Source organism: Microcaecilia unicolor, chromosome 2, assembly GCF_901765095.1.
Source record: "Microcaecilia unicolor chromosome 2, aMicUni1.1, whole genome shotgun sequence".
In the NCBI taxonomy this organism is placed as follows: Eukaryota; Metazoa; Chordata; class Amphibia; order Gymnophiona; family Siphonopidae; genus Microcaecilia; species Microcaecilia unicolor.
In genome coordinates this window covers 460013594-460027474 of record NC_044032.1, presented here as the reverse complement: position 1 = coordinate 460027474, position 13881 = coordinate 460013594, and the positions used below count along the sequence as shown (strand labels likewise).

The 13881-nt window shown below is 42.4% G+C and overlaps 1 protein-coding gene across 1 annotated transcript in view; it reads left to right on the top strand.

Moving 5' to 3' along the window:
- The window catches only part of TEX261 (testis expressed 261), a 46588-nt gene that overhangs the window by 17729 nt on the left and 14978 nt on the right, over positions 1 to 13881 (top strand). Inside the window, exons 3-4 of the mRNA XM_030190975.1 lie at positions 5055 to 5208; positions 8661 to 8728. Of these exons, the coding sequence (XP_030046835.1) occupies positions 5055 to 5208; positions 8661 to 8728 (222 nt within the window). The remainder of the gene's footprint in view (positions 1 to 5054; positions 5209 to 8660; positions 8729 to 13881) is intronic.

The window sequence follows — 13881 nt, the reverse complement described above, 5'->3', positions numbered from 1 at the left end:
AAAACCCTCTGTGAGGGTTCATCTCAGTGCAATTGGTGCTTATCACTGTGTAGGAGACGAGTCCATTTCTGTCCAGCCTTTAGTTATTCGCTTCATATGAGGTTTGTTGTTGACAACTCCCCCCCCCCCCCCCCCCCCCCCCCCACCAACCAAACCTCCCACGGTATCATGGAATGTCTACATAGTCCTCACCCAGCTGATGATAGCTCATTTTGAGCCTCTGGATTCCTGTCATCTGAAGGTTTTGACTTGTAAAGTTGTGTTTCTGGTGTCAGTCACTTCAGCTCATAGTCAGTGAGCACTAGGCCCTGACAGACAAGAAAATGGAGGGCAGACTCAAGAAAAATGTCAGGAAGTATATTTTCATGGAGAGGGTGGTGGATACTTGGAATGCTCTCCCACGGGAGGTGGTGGAGATGAAAACGGTAACGGAATTCAAAAATGAGTGGGATAAACAAAGGAATCCTGTTCAGAAGGAATGGATCCTCAGAAGCTTAGCAGAGATTGGGTGGCAGCGCCAGTGGTTGGGAGGCGGGGCTACTGCTGGCCAGACTTCTACGGTCTGTGCCCTGAAATTAGCAGATACAAATCAAGGTCAGGTATACATATAAAGTAGCAGTTTATCTTGTTGGGCAGACTGGATGGACCGTACAGGTCTTTCTCTGACGTCATCTACTATGTTACTCTCCGTGCACTAGATTTTATCACAACAGAGTAGTCCTCTGCACACATCCTAAATTGCTTTCTAAGGTGGTATTTGAGTTCTATCTTAGTTGTTCTGCCAACATTTTTCCCAAAACCTCATGCCCATCCTGGTGAAAGCATACTGCATACTTTTAAATGAAAACTCTATTAGAACCAGATGATACTGTATTCTGTCCACCTGATTGCATCAGTCACCAATGAACATTAACGCATTACCCCCTTACCTCTTATGCCTGTAATGAACTGTTTATCCGGTCTACTTTATAATTTACTTTAACATTTATGAACTTTAATGTAACGCTACTTTGTATTTCTTATTATGGAAATGGCGATCGCCATTACGGCATAATGTAAGCCACATTGAGCCTGCAAAAAGGTGGGATAATGTGGGATACAAACGCAACAAATAAATAAACTGCAAGCAATCCTTAGCCTTCTATCTGGAGTGGACTCAAGGCCATAGACAGTCCACCCAACGTTTTGTTTCTTTTGACTCCAGCTGGTTGGAGGTGGCCATCAGCAAACACACACTTTCAAATTGGATAGCAGATTGCATTTCCTTTGCTTATGCCCAGGCTGGGCTGACCTTTGAGGGTCATTGTCATGGCTGACAATGTCAGAGCCATGGCTGTGTCGGTAGCCCACGAGATCAGTCTCCATAGAGGAGATTTGCAAAGCTGCAATGTGGTCTTCAGTCCACCCATTTAACTTCCCACTACTGTTTGGATCAGGACACGGTTTGGACAGGCAGTTCTGCAGAATTTGATCAGTGTCTAGAATCCAACTCCACCCTCCTAGGCCCTGTTTTATTCTGTTCCAGGCTGCACCTACACAGCTAATATGTATATAAGGTTGATTGAACTTTGTCTCGATGTTTTAATTATCCTAGCTTTCTTGTTTTCAGTGAGCCTGGTCTGCAGATAAAGCAAAGATGCTTAGCTGTAGCTGGTGTTCTCCGAGGACAGCAGGTCAATTATTCTCATATTATTTATTTATTAGGATTTATTTACTACCTTTTTGAAGGAATTCACTCAAGGCGGTGTACAGTAAGAATAGATCAAACATGAGCAATAGACAATTACTGCAGTAAAAATATTCAAAAAAACAATACAATGTATGGCATGGTATACTATTTACAATGTCAACACAATACGTAATAGAACATTATAATTGATAGTGAAGGGTAAAGCAAAGATGTAACATATAGATAGGAAGAGTTAGAAAGTAAGGTGATTGATTTAAATAAAGTTGCACATGAGGTTAGAGAAATGGTTAAATATTATCTCAGCTAGGGTAGGCGTGGATAAACATGTCCTGCTGCAGTATATGCAGCCTGAGTCACTCCTTGTGTGTGTGAGTGAGACTAACGGGTTAGTTACTTCTTCCATTAAAGGCCTGGTTGAAGAGCCAAGCTTTCACCTGCTTCTTGAAGTAAAGATAGTCTTGTGTTAAGCACAGCCTTTCAGGCAGTGCATTCCAGAGTGTGGGGGCTACTCCGGAGAAGGCTCACTTGCAGGTATCGCATTGTATAATGTCTTTTGGAGAGAGTGTGGTTAGTGAAAATCCTTGGGAGGACCTTAGTGTCCTTGGCGGTGTGTGGAGGATCAGGTACTTGGGGCCATTTCTTTTCAGGGCCTTGAAGATCAGACAGAGTTCTAAATTTAGCCCTGTATTGTACTGGTAGCCAATGAAGTTTTTGCAGAAATGGTGTGATTTGGTCACGTCGCTTGCAATCTTCTATGAGTCTTGCTGCTGCATTCTGAGTCAACTGGAGGTAGTGCAGGCCCTTTGTAGTCAGACCATTGTATAGTGCATTGCAGTAATCCAGTCTTGATGTTATCATGGCATGTACAACTGGGATAAGATTTACCTTCTCAATGTAAGAAGAGAGGCAGCGTAGCTGTTGTAAATAGTATAAACAGCTCTTGAAGGTTGCTTGGATTTGGGGAATAAGTGTCGAACCTAACTGTATTCCAAGGTTCCTGACTTGTGATTTGAGGGGGGGAGTTCATACTTCCCAAAAGGTATGTTGATGTCAGGTATGTATCCACTTGTGTTAGGGACCCAGAGAAGCTCAGTTGTAATTGGGTTCAGGCAAAGTTTGTTGTGTTTAGCCCATTCTTGAATTGATGTTAGACAGGAAATCAGCTTATTCAAGGCTTTAGGTAAGTCAGGTTCAGTGGTTATGACTAGCTGCACATCATCTGCATAGATGTAGAACTGAGTGTCCATTGACCGAATCAGCTCAGCTAGTGGTTTGGGGTAGATATTGAACAGAATTGGTGACATTATCGATCCTTATGGTACCACGCAGGTCAGTGTCCATGGTGGTGATCAGTTGCTGCCAAACATTATGGATTGTTGCCTGTCTGATAGATAGGATCTGAACCAAGCAAGTACTGTTCCATTGATAACCTGTTTCTGTCAGTCGTACTAGCATGATATCATGATCCACGGTGTCTAAAGCTGCTGAGAAGTCAAGCAGTACTAACATCGAGGAGAAACCCTTGTCTTGGTTTCTGTGAAGATCTAGCAGGGATACAAGGACCGTTTCTGTACCATAACCAGGTCTTAATCCAGATTGACATGGATCTAGCCAATTTCTCTTTCTAACCAGTCATTAAGTTGAACACAGACTGTTTGTTCTATGACTTTCCCTAGAAATGGGATGTTGGATACTGGCCTGTAATTTTCAAGTTTGTCGTGGTCAAGGTTGTTTTTCTTCAGCAGAGGGCAGACCACTGCCCTTTTTAATGCTGTTGGTAGCTGCCCGTTAGGAAGAGAGGTGTTCACAATTTTTGTGGCGTCTTCTATGAGGCCCATACTTGCCTGCTGCACTATCTTTGATGGGCAGGGATCGAGGGAGCAGGTAGTTGGTCGAAGGTCTCTTAGGATTTTGTCAAAGCTCTCCTCTGTCATTGGGTTAAAAGTGTCCCATCTGTCTCTTATCAGGAGGGGGCGAGTTTGTGCACCCCTGGTTGACTGGTTTTGGACTGGGTGAAATTGCCTCTGAATCCTGGCGGAGACTTTTAATTTTGTTGGCAAAGTATGCAGCAAAATCATTGCAATTCAGTTTAGACTGGGCAGGCTGGTTCTGTTGTGGGGGTTGCAGTAGGCTGTTTACTATACTGAACAACTGCTTGGTTGAATTGGCAGCCTGTGCAATGCATTGCAAGAAATACTGTTTTTTGGTTGCTGTTAAGGCTTGGTGGTACTTTGCCATGTGCTTCCTATAGTTTAGTCTGTCTTCATCCAGGCGAGATTTGCGCCAGCTCCATTCCAGTTTTTGTCCTTCACATTTAAGGATCCAAAGTTCTGGAGAAAACCAAGGTGAGTGTTTGTGAGTGGGGCATAAGACCTTTTTTAGTGGTGCTGTTATCTCTAAGGTCTTGGCTAAGTGTGTATTCCAGATGTCAACTTGTTCTGACACTGCTGTTGTCTTTTCATCCACATGTGGATAGTCCATATACCCTCCCACCTCCTCTAGGAGTTGTTTAGTTTTAGACTTTTTGCTTTTTCACCTGACTGGAAGACCCACGCCCATCAGGCGGAAAGGCACCAGCGCATGCATGGTGGGATGCTGCTAGAACTTTCTACCTTACTGGCTAGTTAGGCCAGGCCCAGTTGGATGACGTCACCCAGATGTGAGGATAATCTGCCTGCTGTCTTCGGAGGACACCAGTATCTTTGCTATATGCCCAAAGTTATCCATCCAATAAAGGGGTGAGGTTTATAGTGTTGCCACTTAGCTCTATAATTAAGTCTAAATGGGAATATTCAACCACTAAACTTGTATGGTTATGTGGCCTTTATAAATAGATGTTTCAAGTTACTCCTGGTAATTTAGACATTTCAAATTATACGTGGTGCCATCTAAAGTTTCAAGGCATACTGTACATCAGTTATCTATTTACAATTATCTATTTAACTGCCTCAGATTTTTTTTTTAAAGTACACACACAATTATGCAATCAATGCCATTGCTAGCCACAAAGTGCTTTTCAGTATCACCTTCTCTGCACGAAGTTCAGATCAACTTGCTTGATAGTGGAAACTGAAGCTAATCCTGAAAGACAAAAGATTACAGTTTTATTTATTTAAAACATTTATATCCCACATTTTCCCACTGGTTGTAGGCTCAATGTGGCTTACAAAAGCATATCAGGACTACAGTACTAATAGTATAATTAAACAATATATTTTTGTTGACTTTGTTTGCAAGTAGTTTCTGTAAGACTTCTGGTCAAATAATTGACAGTCACTGCGTACGAGTCTTGAAACGGCATAGTGAATTGTCTGTTCTCCTGCCCGCCCTGGCTTTATTAATGTGAATTTGTTTTCTGTTGCAGTTTTCAACAGCAGTCTTAGTAAGCCTCTACTTCTTTGAAAAGTTTCCCAGTGTCATGATTGGAGTGGGTCTGTTTACAAATCTTGTGTATTTTGGACTGCTTCGGACTTTCCCTTTCATCATGTTGACGTCGCCAAATTTTATACTGTCTTGTGGTAAGTATAGCCAAACCCAAACTACCTTGCATTATTGGGGTTCAGAATTGTTCCTTCTGTTGCCATGGAATTTGCATCATTTAACAGTTCTGTGGGGCAGAGGGACCAGTTCCAGGAATTGGGGACATAATGATCAATCTTTGTTCAGTTCACTTGTGCACTTATCGCTTTGAGAGAGTTGTTCACGTTGAATGTTGGCTTCATGGGCATCATTAAAAATCAGTTAATAATAAGCAGAATACCTGTCAGACATGGTTTCATAGGCCACTTTAACCTCTCATTGCATATTGCTGCTTTTTCTTAACAGCTTGTATTACACTGATACTTCTGTTTTGGGCTTCAGTTGAATTTAGTATTCTGAATACAAAATATGCATGCATAGTGTTAAAATTATAAAGAATGATTGTATTTATATGTTATAATTTGGAGAAGAAATTTGGAATACCTCAACCCATAGGTTTAAATATTTCCACATACTTAATGTGGCCTCTGGTGGCATAGTGAGGATCTCCGATGCCCAGGTATAATATGCACTCCCCACCCTCCTAGCTATCAAATCCTAACTGACAGCAGGAGTGTGATGTCTGCATAGTGGGCCCAGAGCGTCTTTGAACATAAGCGTTGCCATACTGGGACAGACAGAACTCCGAAGGCCCATCAAGCCCAGTATCCTGTTTCCAACGGCGGCCAATCCAGGTTACAAGTACCTGGCAAGATCCCAGAACAGTAAAACAGATTTTATGCTGCTTATCCTAGAAATAAGCAGTGGATTTTCCCAAGTCCATCTTAATAATGGCGTATGGACTTTTCTTTTAAACCCCATTAAGCTAACTGCTTTTACCACATTCTCTGGGAAAATAAAGAAGTATTTTCTCTAGTTTGTTTTAAATGTAGCTTCATTGCAGGTCCCTTAGTCCCACTAATTTTGGAAAGGGTAAACAAGTGATTCATGTCTATCCATTCCACTTCACAGTATTTTACAGACCTTTATCATATCTCTCCTCAGCTGTCTCTTTTCCAAGCTGAAGAGCCGTAGCTGCTTTAGCCTTTCCTCATAGGGAAGTCGCCCCATCCCCATATTTGTGTCCCTTCTAATTCCACTATATCTTTGAGATGTGGTGACCAGAATTGCACACAGTATTCAAGGTGTGATCGCACCATGTAGCAATACAAGGGCATTATAATGTTCTCATTTTTGTTTTCCATTCTTTTCCTAATAATTCCTAACATTCTATTTTCCCTCTTAGCCGCCGTTGCACACTGAGCAGAGGGTTTCAGCATATCAAGGGTGACACCTCTATCCTTTTCCTGTGTGTGACTCCTAAAATGGAACTTTGCATCACATAGCTATAATTTGGGTTCCTCTTTCCCACATACATCACTTTTCACTTGCTCACATTAACTTCATCTGCCATTTGAATTCTCAGTCTCCCAGCCTCGTAAGGTCATCTTGCTATTTTTCAGATTTCTCTTGCGATTTTAACAACTTTGAATAATTTTGTGTCGCTATTTATTCCCATCTCTAGATCATTTATAAGTGTTAAAAAGCAGTGGTCCCAGCACAAACCCCTGGGAACCTCACTATCTACCTTTCTCCATTGAGAATTATGACCATTTAACCCTACTCTGTTTTCTATCTTTTAACCAGTTCTTAATCCACAATAGGACATTACCTCCTATCCCATGACTTCTCAGGAGTCATTCATGAGGTAATTGTTAAATGCTTTTGAAAAATCCAGATACACAATATTAACAGGTTCACCAGATCACCTCTGGAACCATTTTTAAAAACTGGTTTTAAATTGACCACTCTCATTCTTATCATGCTTGATTTTAACGATAAATTACATATAACTAATAAATAGCTCTGCAAGTTCCTTTTTAAGTTTTGTCAGTACTCTTGGATGTATACTATCCTGTCTAGTTGATTTGCTACTCTTCAATTCGTTAAATTGTCCTATTATATCTTCTAGGTTACAGAGATTTGTTTGTTTCTTCTGCTTTCTGTGATTTATTTCCTTACCCTATGTGCTAAGTATTCCTGGGGGGAGCCTAAGTGAAGGATCTCATCCAGAGGTTGGTGGGTCTGGCACCTGTTCTGACAGATGGGTGCCAAAATTGTGGGTCTTGTCTTTTTGCACGGATCCGTACTTGACATGTTTCAACGTTGTCTTTTCTCTTTGAACAGTGCTTTCATTCTGCCATAAAGGGTCTTCCATTCCATGTGAATCAGGTAGTTCTCCCAGCTAAGGAAATCAGTCATCTTGGAAGCTTATAGGCTGTATGTCCTTAAGTTTTTTTTTTTTTTTTTTTTTTTTAGTTCGTTAGAGGCCGTGTAAAGAGCAAGTGGCTTCTAAATGCTCGCTAGCACAATGGAAGAAGGCTGCAATTGAGGCAGCATACATTATTTACCAGAACGTTGTTCCATTGAGTCTGAGGATCCATTCCACTAGGGCTCAGGCAACTTCCTGAGGAGAGACCTGGGCTGTTGTGTTGCGTCCTTTGGCAGAGCAATGATTCAGGGTGTGTTGTCTTTCCCTGCCCAGTAAGGTAGTGCTTTTGTACATCCCATTGGTCTGCACGGTCTAGCTAGATAAGGACAATAACATTTATTCATACTTTTAGTTACCTTTCCTTGAGCCCTGATAGACCTGTCCAGGACCTACCCTGGTGGAAGGCTATGGCATAAAGGTTATCATTTGAACATAGCCTGCTCTCTCCCTAGGTTTTTTGTATATAGTTCATTTGCAACTGTGATTTCATGATATATTCTGCAGTGGTTTTCATAGGTTTCTAACCCCCCTGTTTAGTAAGCCACGTTGGTGACTGCTGCACTGCAATGCCGACACAGCCCATTCAAAGTGAAGAAGCTGTGTTGGCATTGGCGCATTTCAGCCGCTGATGCAGCTTAGTAAATGGGGGTAAATTTGGTGTGTGGTGAGGTGGACCTATTTATGCTCTGGCAGTGGCACACAGGAGAATTCCAGGCTGCTCCAGTCCTTATTCCAGTTGATGTCACTGGAATATTTCAATATTTCTACCTTAGTCTGCTGGTAAGTGGACTCGATCCTTTGATCAGGACTTTTCTAGCACAGCTTAAGGAAAGGAAATTAACAAGTATGAATAAATTTCACCATCTTTTATAAGTGATGTCCAACTGTTTCAGTAGCAGAAGCAAAAAAAGCACATACTCCCCCATCATTATCTTGCTTTATTCTTTGCTTTGTGATACAGACCTTTGAGCTATTTTCTGGAAGTAGTAAGGCTAGTTAGTGATGAGTGTTTTTCCCAGTGAAACTTTGATATTAAAATATATGTCACTTTTATTTGCATTTGTCTGCTGGGCAAGTATATAATTGACATGTGTTATCAAACAGTGGATGATAATAATGGTGATTTAAATCCCATTGCAGTCTTTGTATTTACACTTTCTGGTTACTTTTGTTTGACAGCATTGGTAGTAGTGAATCACTACTTAGCGTTCCAGTACTTTGCAGAAGAGTATTACCCATTTTCAGAGGTAAGAAACTGATATGTTGACCTTTTTTCTCCCAGCCCTTGAGAGGATCTTTAGTGCTCACAGTATGGCTTTCAAGGAGAACAGCTGCTAACACAGCCCGTAATCATGTAGACTACAGAAGGCAACAACAGTAGAATGATGCTCTCCAACACATAAACATTTTGCCATTTTTAAGGTTTAATGCAAGCTTTTACCATGCAGTCTAGCTGCTATGCTGTGTTGTTGGGATGTAATGCACCACAGGTCTCTAGCAACATAAGCCTTCTGTGGAGGCAGTGTTAATTACTTTCTTTTTTCTACACTAGGTGCATGCCTGCAGCATATTTACGGCTCAAAGGAGCAACATAAGAAAAGAGGGAAAGCCGAGATAAACTTGCCATTTTCCCTGCTGCCATGATTACCTTCTCAGTTTTGGCACTTGTCCTGGAACCCTTGAATCTAGCTGTATATATGTTGGTTCTGCTGAAGGGTGGAGCCTGGTTTCTATATCTGAATGTACAATGTGTACACATCCTGATGTTAGTGTTTCAAATGTAGAAAACCTGGAGGCCAGCCGCAATTCCCTTAGAGAATTATAAGAATTAGTGCTATGATTAGTTCTAATTCATTTTGCTACATCTATGTTGAGTTAGGAGTTTTTCAGGTTTGTATTTCACAATGTGCCCTTACTGGTGGCTGTTACACAAATGCATGAGAATCAGGATTTGTTTTTCTTTTTTTGGTATGATAACTTTTTATGGAGAAAATGTGAGTTCTGATCTTGGGGGGAGGGAGGGAGTTTTTTGCAGATGCAGAAGTGTTAACATTCGATTCATAAGAACTGCCACACTGTATCAGACCAAAGGTCCGTGAGGGTCATGTATGTGAGCATCGTCCACTAGGTGTGTCCCAACTGAAAACAGGTTGAGCACCACTGCAAGTGATTTGATTGTTTTTATTATTAACCTGATAAGTCTAATAGTACTGCTGATGCATAGAGTTGAAAGCCCAGCCTGTTAAAAGAAACTTTACATACAGTCTGCTGCTGTTAAAGTGAGTGTGATCTGATTATCTGTGAACTAATGGCAGCACAATTCTCAGGCTGAGGATTTAAAATTAAAATCTGCACAGCTGGTGTAAGACTTCCATACATCTTGGTGTCAGGGTGCAGCTGTATGGAAGTCTTACACCAGCTGTGCAGATTTGGAGGGATGGATTTGCCTGACTAGGCAGCCATACCAGGATCAACCCTACTAGTGAGCAAACTGTTTTGCATATCTCCTTGCTTTTTGGCATGATTTTCACCCTCTACTGACTTAATCAAATGAGACCCTGCACTGAGTTCTGCACATGGCTCTATATCCCTCACAGGCCACCCAGATTGAAAGAGAAGTCTAACAATGGGGTTGAAACATCATGTGATGGCAAATGATTGAGGAAGGGGGAGGCGCTAAAAGCGCCAGGAAAGGATGGTGTGGTGTGAGCTGTGTTTGGTCAGAACTGTTGTTTGAGGTGCCGTCTCTGATGGGGAAGCAGTAGGGCAAGGCACGTACCTTTCCCGCTGAGGGTGGTGCCAGAGTGCTCCCCGGTCAGCAGACTCTTAACCAATTTGTGTTTCCCGCTTTGGAGGTTGCTTCAGAGAAGCATGCTGCAGTGGAGAACTTGTGCTTGCTGAAGGTGGAATACTCCTTCAGCCCCAAGGTTCATAGCACCCCTCCGAACCCCGGAAGTGGAGCCATGGCTGGAAGAGTTGAAGTTGAAGCCTTGTTGGATGGCTCTGAGGAGCAGTGGGCTGATATGGCTCCTGATAGTGTGTCTACTGTGCCTCGGATTCCTGATGTTCCCAGAGCAGGGGAGGAATGAAGTCTGATGCGAGTCAACCGCAACCTTGAGTTCCAGGCCTCTAGTGTATTGGCTGACAGGATGAAGGGGGTATTGAGAACCATAGGCAGACTGGAGACGTCTTTGTCTAGTCGTATTGATAGTTTTGTTGAAAAATTTGAATTGCTACAGTCCCAGATGTTGGCATCCAAGAAGGGATTGAGCACTGTTACCAACTCTCTGGGAGATTTTGACAGGAGGGTTGATGAGCTGCAAACTGTACAGTATGCTTTGATTAAAGATAAACTTGTGATACACAATGAGCTGGAGGCAATTGAAAATCTGTTGAGATGGTTAAGTGATATTTTCGCGAAGTTTTGCTAATTTCCCAGGAAACTATGCCTATCACAAGGGCATATTATATAAGCTTTGGAAATCAGCCTGGAGAGGTATCTGTAGATAGTTTGGAACTGACTAATCTACTGGAAAATTCCCAGCAGGAAGTTGTCTCCTGTGCAACATTAATCTACATTTGAACCTGACGGTGACTGGGTTTTGAGATTGTTTTTCCGCTATAGAGATGTGGTGTTTTGGGGTCAATGTATATTATATTCCTGATTTCTCTAGTCTCACACAGGTGGTGGTTCTGGGGGCTGCCTTTTTCCTACAGTTTCCTTTCAAATATGTTAAATTTGAGGGCAGTCATTTGTGTTCTTGGATCCTCAACAAATGAAGAGTTTTAATGGCAAAAAAATCTCTGTCGGAGCTTGTGGTCACTTGTTACACTGTCTGTTTGAAAGTGTTCTAATTAGATGGTCTGCCCCCAAATATTTTTATTCTGTATGACTCTCCTGATGTGATTTATTCTTTTTCTTCCCCTCTCCCCTAATATATCCTCTACATTTCTCTGGTTGTGGAGGGTTTTTCCTATTATTCTCCCGCCATTCCCTTTTTCCTCTTTTTCCTTTTAATAATTGTGTCGTCTTTTTCCTTTTGCATTCTATGTAATATAGACTATCTAAATTATTGTGTACTTAATATTTTATTTTTCAGTTATACTTGATGGTTTTGATTTTGAAAATGATAAATAATTGAAAAAGAAACATCATGTGACGCCAGATACAGTAAGCTCAGGCTGCAGTCAGAGCTTGTTTTTAATTTGCCTCAGCCTCCTTTCCCATTTAATTATTGCCTTATCTCCTTTGTGAAATGGTTTGGCAGTGTAGGCATAAGTCTGTTGATGGCTGTTGAACCACATTACAGACCTACAGTGTTGTAAGCTGTACAGTGTAACTGGTCATCCTTCACATCGGTGGCCAGATTCCATGGCAGAGGCACACGACTGTTCTCCAGGGTTACACGTAGGTTTGGTTTTCAGGATATCTGCAATATTCATCAAGCACGTTTTTCTAGATATGGTATGAGAGATGGCTTAATTTGAATATTTATTTATTTATTAGGATTTATTTACCACCTTTTTGAAAGGAATTCACTTAAGGCGGTGTACAGTAAGAATAGATCAAACATGAGCAATAGGCTTGATTACTCAGGAAACCAGACTTATCTAAATCCTTCCAGGACCAAGGTTTTGCACCTCTGTTTAAAGGAATGCTGCAGATCAGAATGGGTGTACAGGACCATGCTGATGCTCTGTGGCTCTGCTGCCATTCAGAATGCCTGGAGTTAGTTCCTAGCTCTTGTTCTGCTCCCTGAGCTGGCCTTTTTTATGTGAGATCTAACCCCCTGTTTGGATTCCCTTTGTATAGTCCACTTTTGGGGTACATAGTGGATTATCTTACCTGTTAAAAGTTCAGATCGTCTGTTTCCATTAGTAGCTTCCCACTATTCCAGAACCTTTGGGATAGTTGTGTCCATCAACCAGCAGGTGGAGACAGAGAAATGAAAACTGAGCTGAGACATCTCTCTTGGCATCTGGTCCAGCAGATGGATGGACACACTTTTCAGATTCTGGTTCTGAGTGATTTGCTCCTGGTCCAGTTGGTCAATTGGTCCCTAGTTGAGCTTTGTGGGTGGCTTGAGTTTGCAAAATTGTATCTGGAGGTCTTCAGATCCCTGTGTCTGGTGCTCCATGAATTTACTTCTTTCCTCTCTTCACATATATCCCCTGTTTCCTGGGGAACTCTCCTTTTCCAACACAACCTTAAAAAAAAAAAAGAGGTTTTCTGGAGAGTGTGGAACAGAGTATCAGTCTTGAGCCTTTCACATCTGTGGTAAGGCTTGTGGAGATTGTGACCTTGAGGGAGCAGCTGGCAGTGGTAAGTCTGACCTAAAGTTTGACTCGGAACAGCTTGGAGGGCTGCAGGTTCTTCTTGGTGCAGGGGAGAGATCCTGACTCACTACTTGGGACACATTGTGCTGTGCTTGTGACAGTTGGGGTGAATGTTAACTTCCGCGGAGGCAGTTAAGCAGTGTTCCCACTGTGGGACATGCAAGCCAAGAATACCGCAGGATGTGGAGGAAGCGGTCAGCGGCAGCACATCTTTGTATTTGGCGTGGCATCCAAATATGCTGGGGTCGTCAGGGTCTTTGGACTCTCTGGCGGGGCCATGCGCAGTTTGTGACAGAGCGCGCAGGAACAGATGCCATTTTGTTGGGGCTGACTGGCAGTGAGGAGCAGTTTCTAGCAGATCACACGCCAAGCGCAGTCGCAATTTTACAGCCTCAGGGCCCAACAGAGGATTCAACTGCATCAGGATCTTTGTTTTCTTCGGAGTTTATATTACTTTTGCACCAGGCCTATTTACTGAAGCAGGGACAGAGTAGCTGCAAGGTGCTTCAGTTTTCCACCCTGCTGCCCCTCTGGCTCTTAAGAGATCTCGTTTAGACCTTCAGGAGTGAGCCTTTGTCTATTCAGAGGAGCCATCATTGAAGGAGATGTTAGAGAAGGGAGAGGATCCGAAAGTACCGAGGTTGTTTCATAAAGAGGAACTCGGAACATTTATTTCTAAGGCACTGGCGGTGCTCTCCACTGAGGAGCTGTCTGCTTCGGTGTCAGGAATTCCATCTTTGTTGATCATGAGAGGGGCTTAGAAGTCCTTTTAAAGTCTATGCATCCAGATATTCAGGACCTGATTACAGCAGAATGGGTCTCACCAGAGGTTGAGCTGAGAGTGGGAAGAGCCATGGCTTGCCTCTACCTGTTAGTTTTGGAGGAGAAAGATAAATTGCAGCTTCTCAGGGTAATCTCTCTGGTTATGGTGGCGACTAAAAAGTCCACCTTGCCGGTGGAAGAGGGCATTTTCCTAAAAGACCTTCATGATAGGAAGCTAGAAGTCTCGCTGAAACAAGCCTTTGAAGTGCCCTCTTTGGGCAGCTTATTTGTGGCAAGAGCA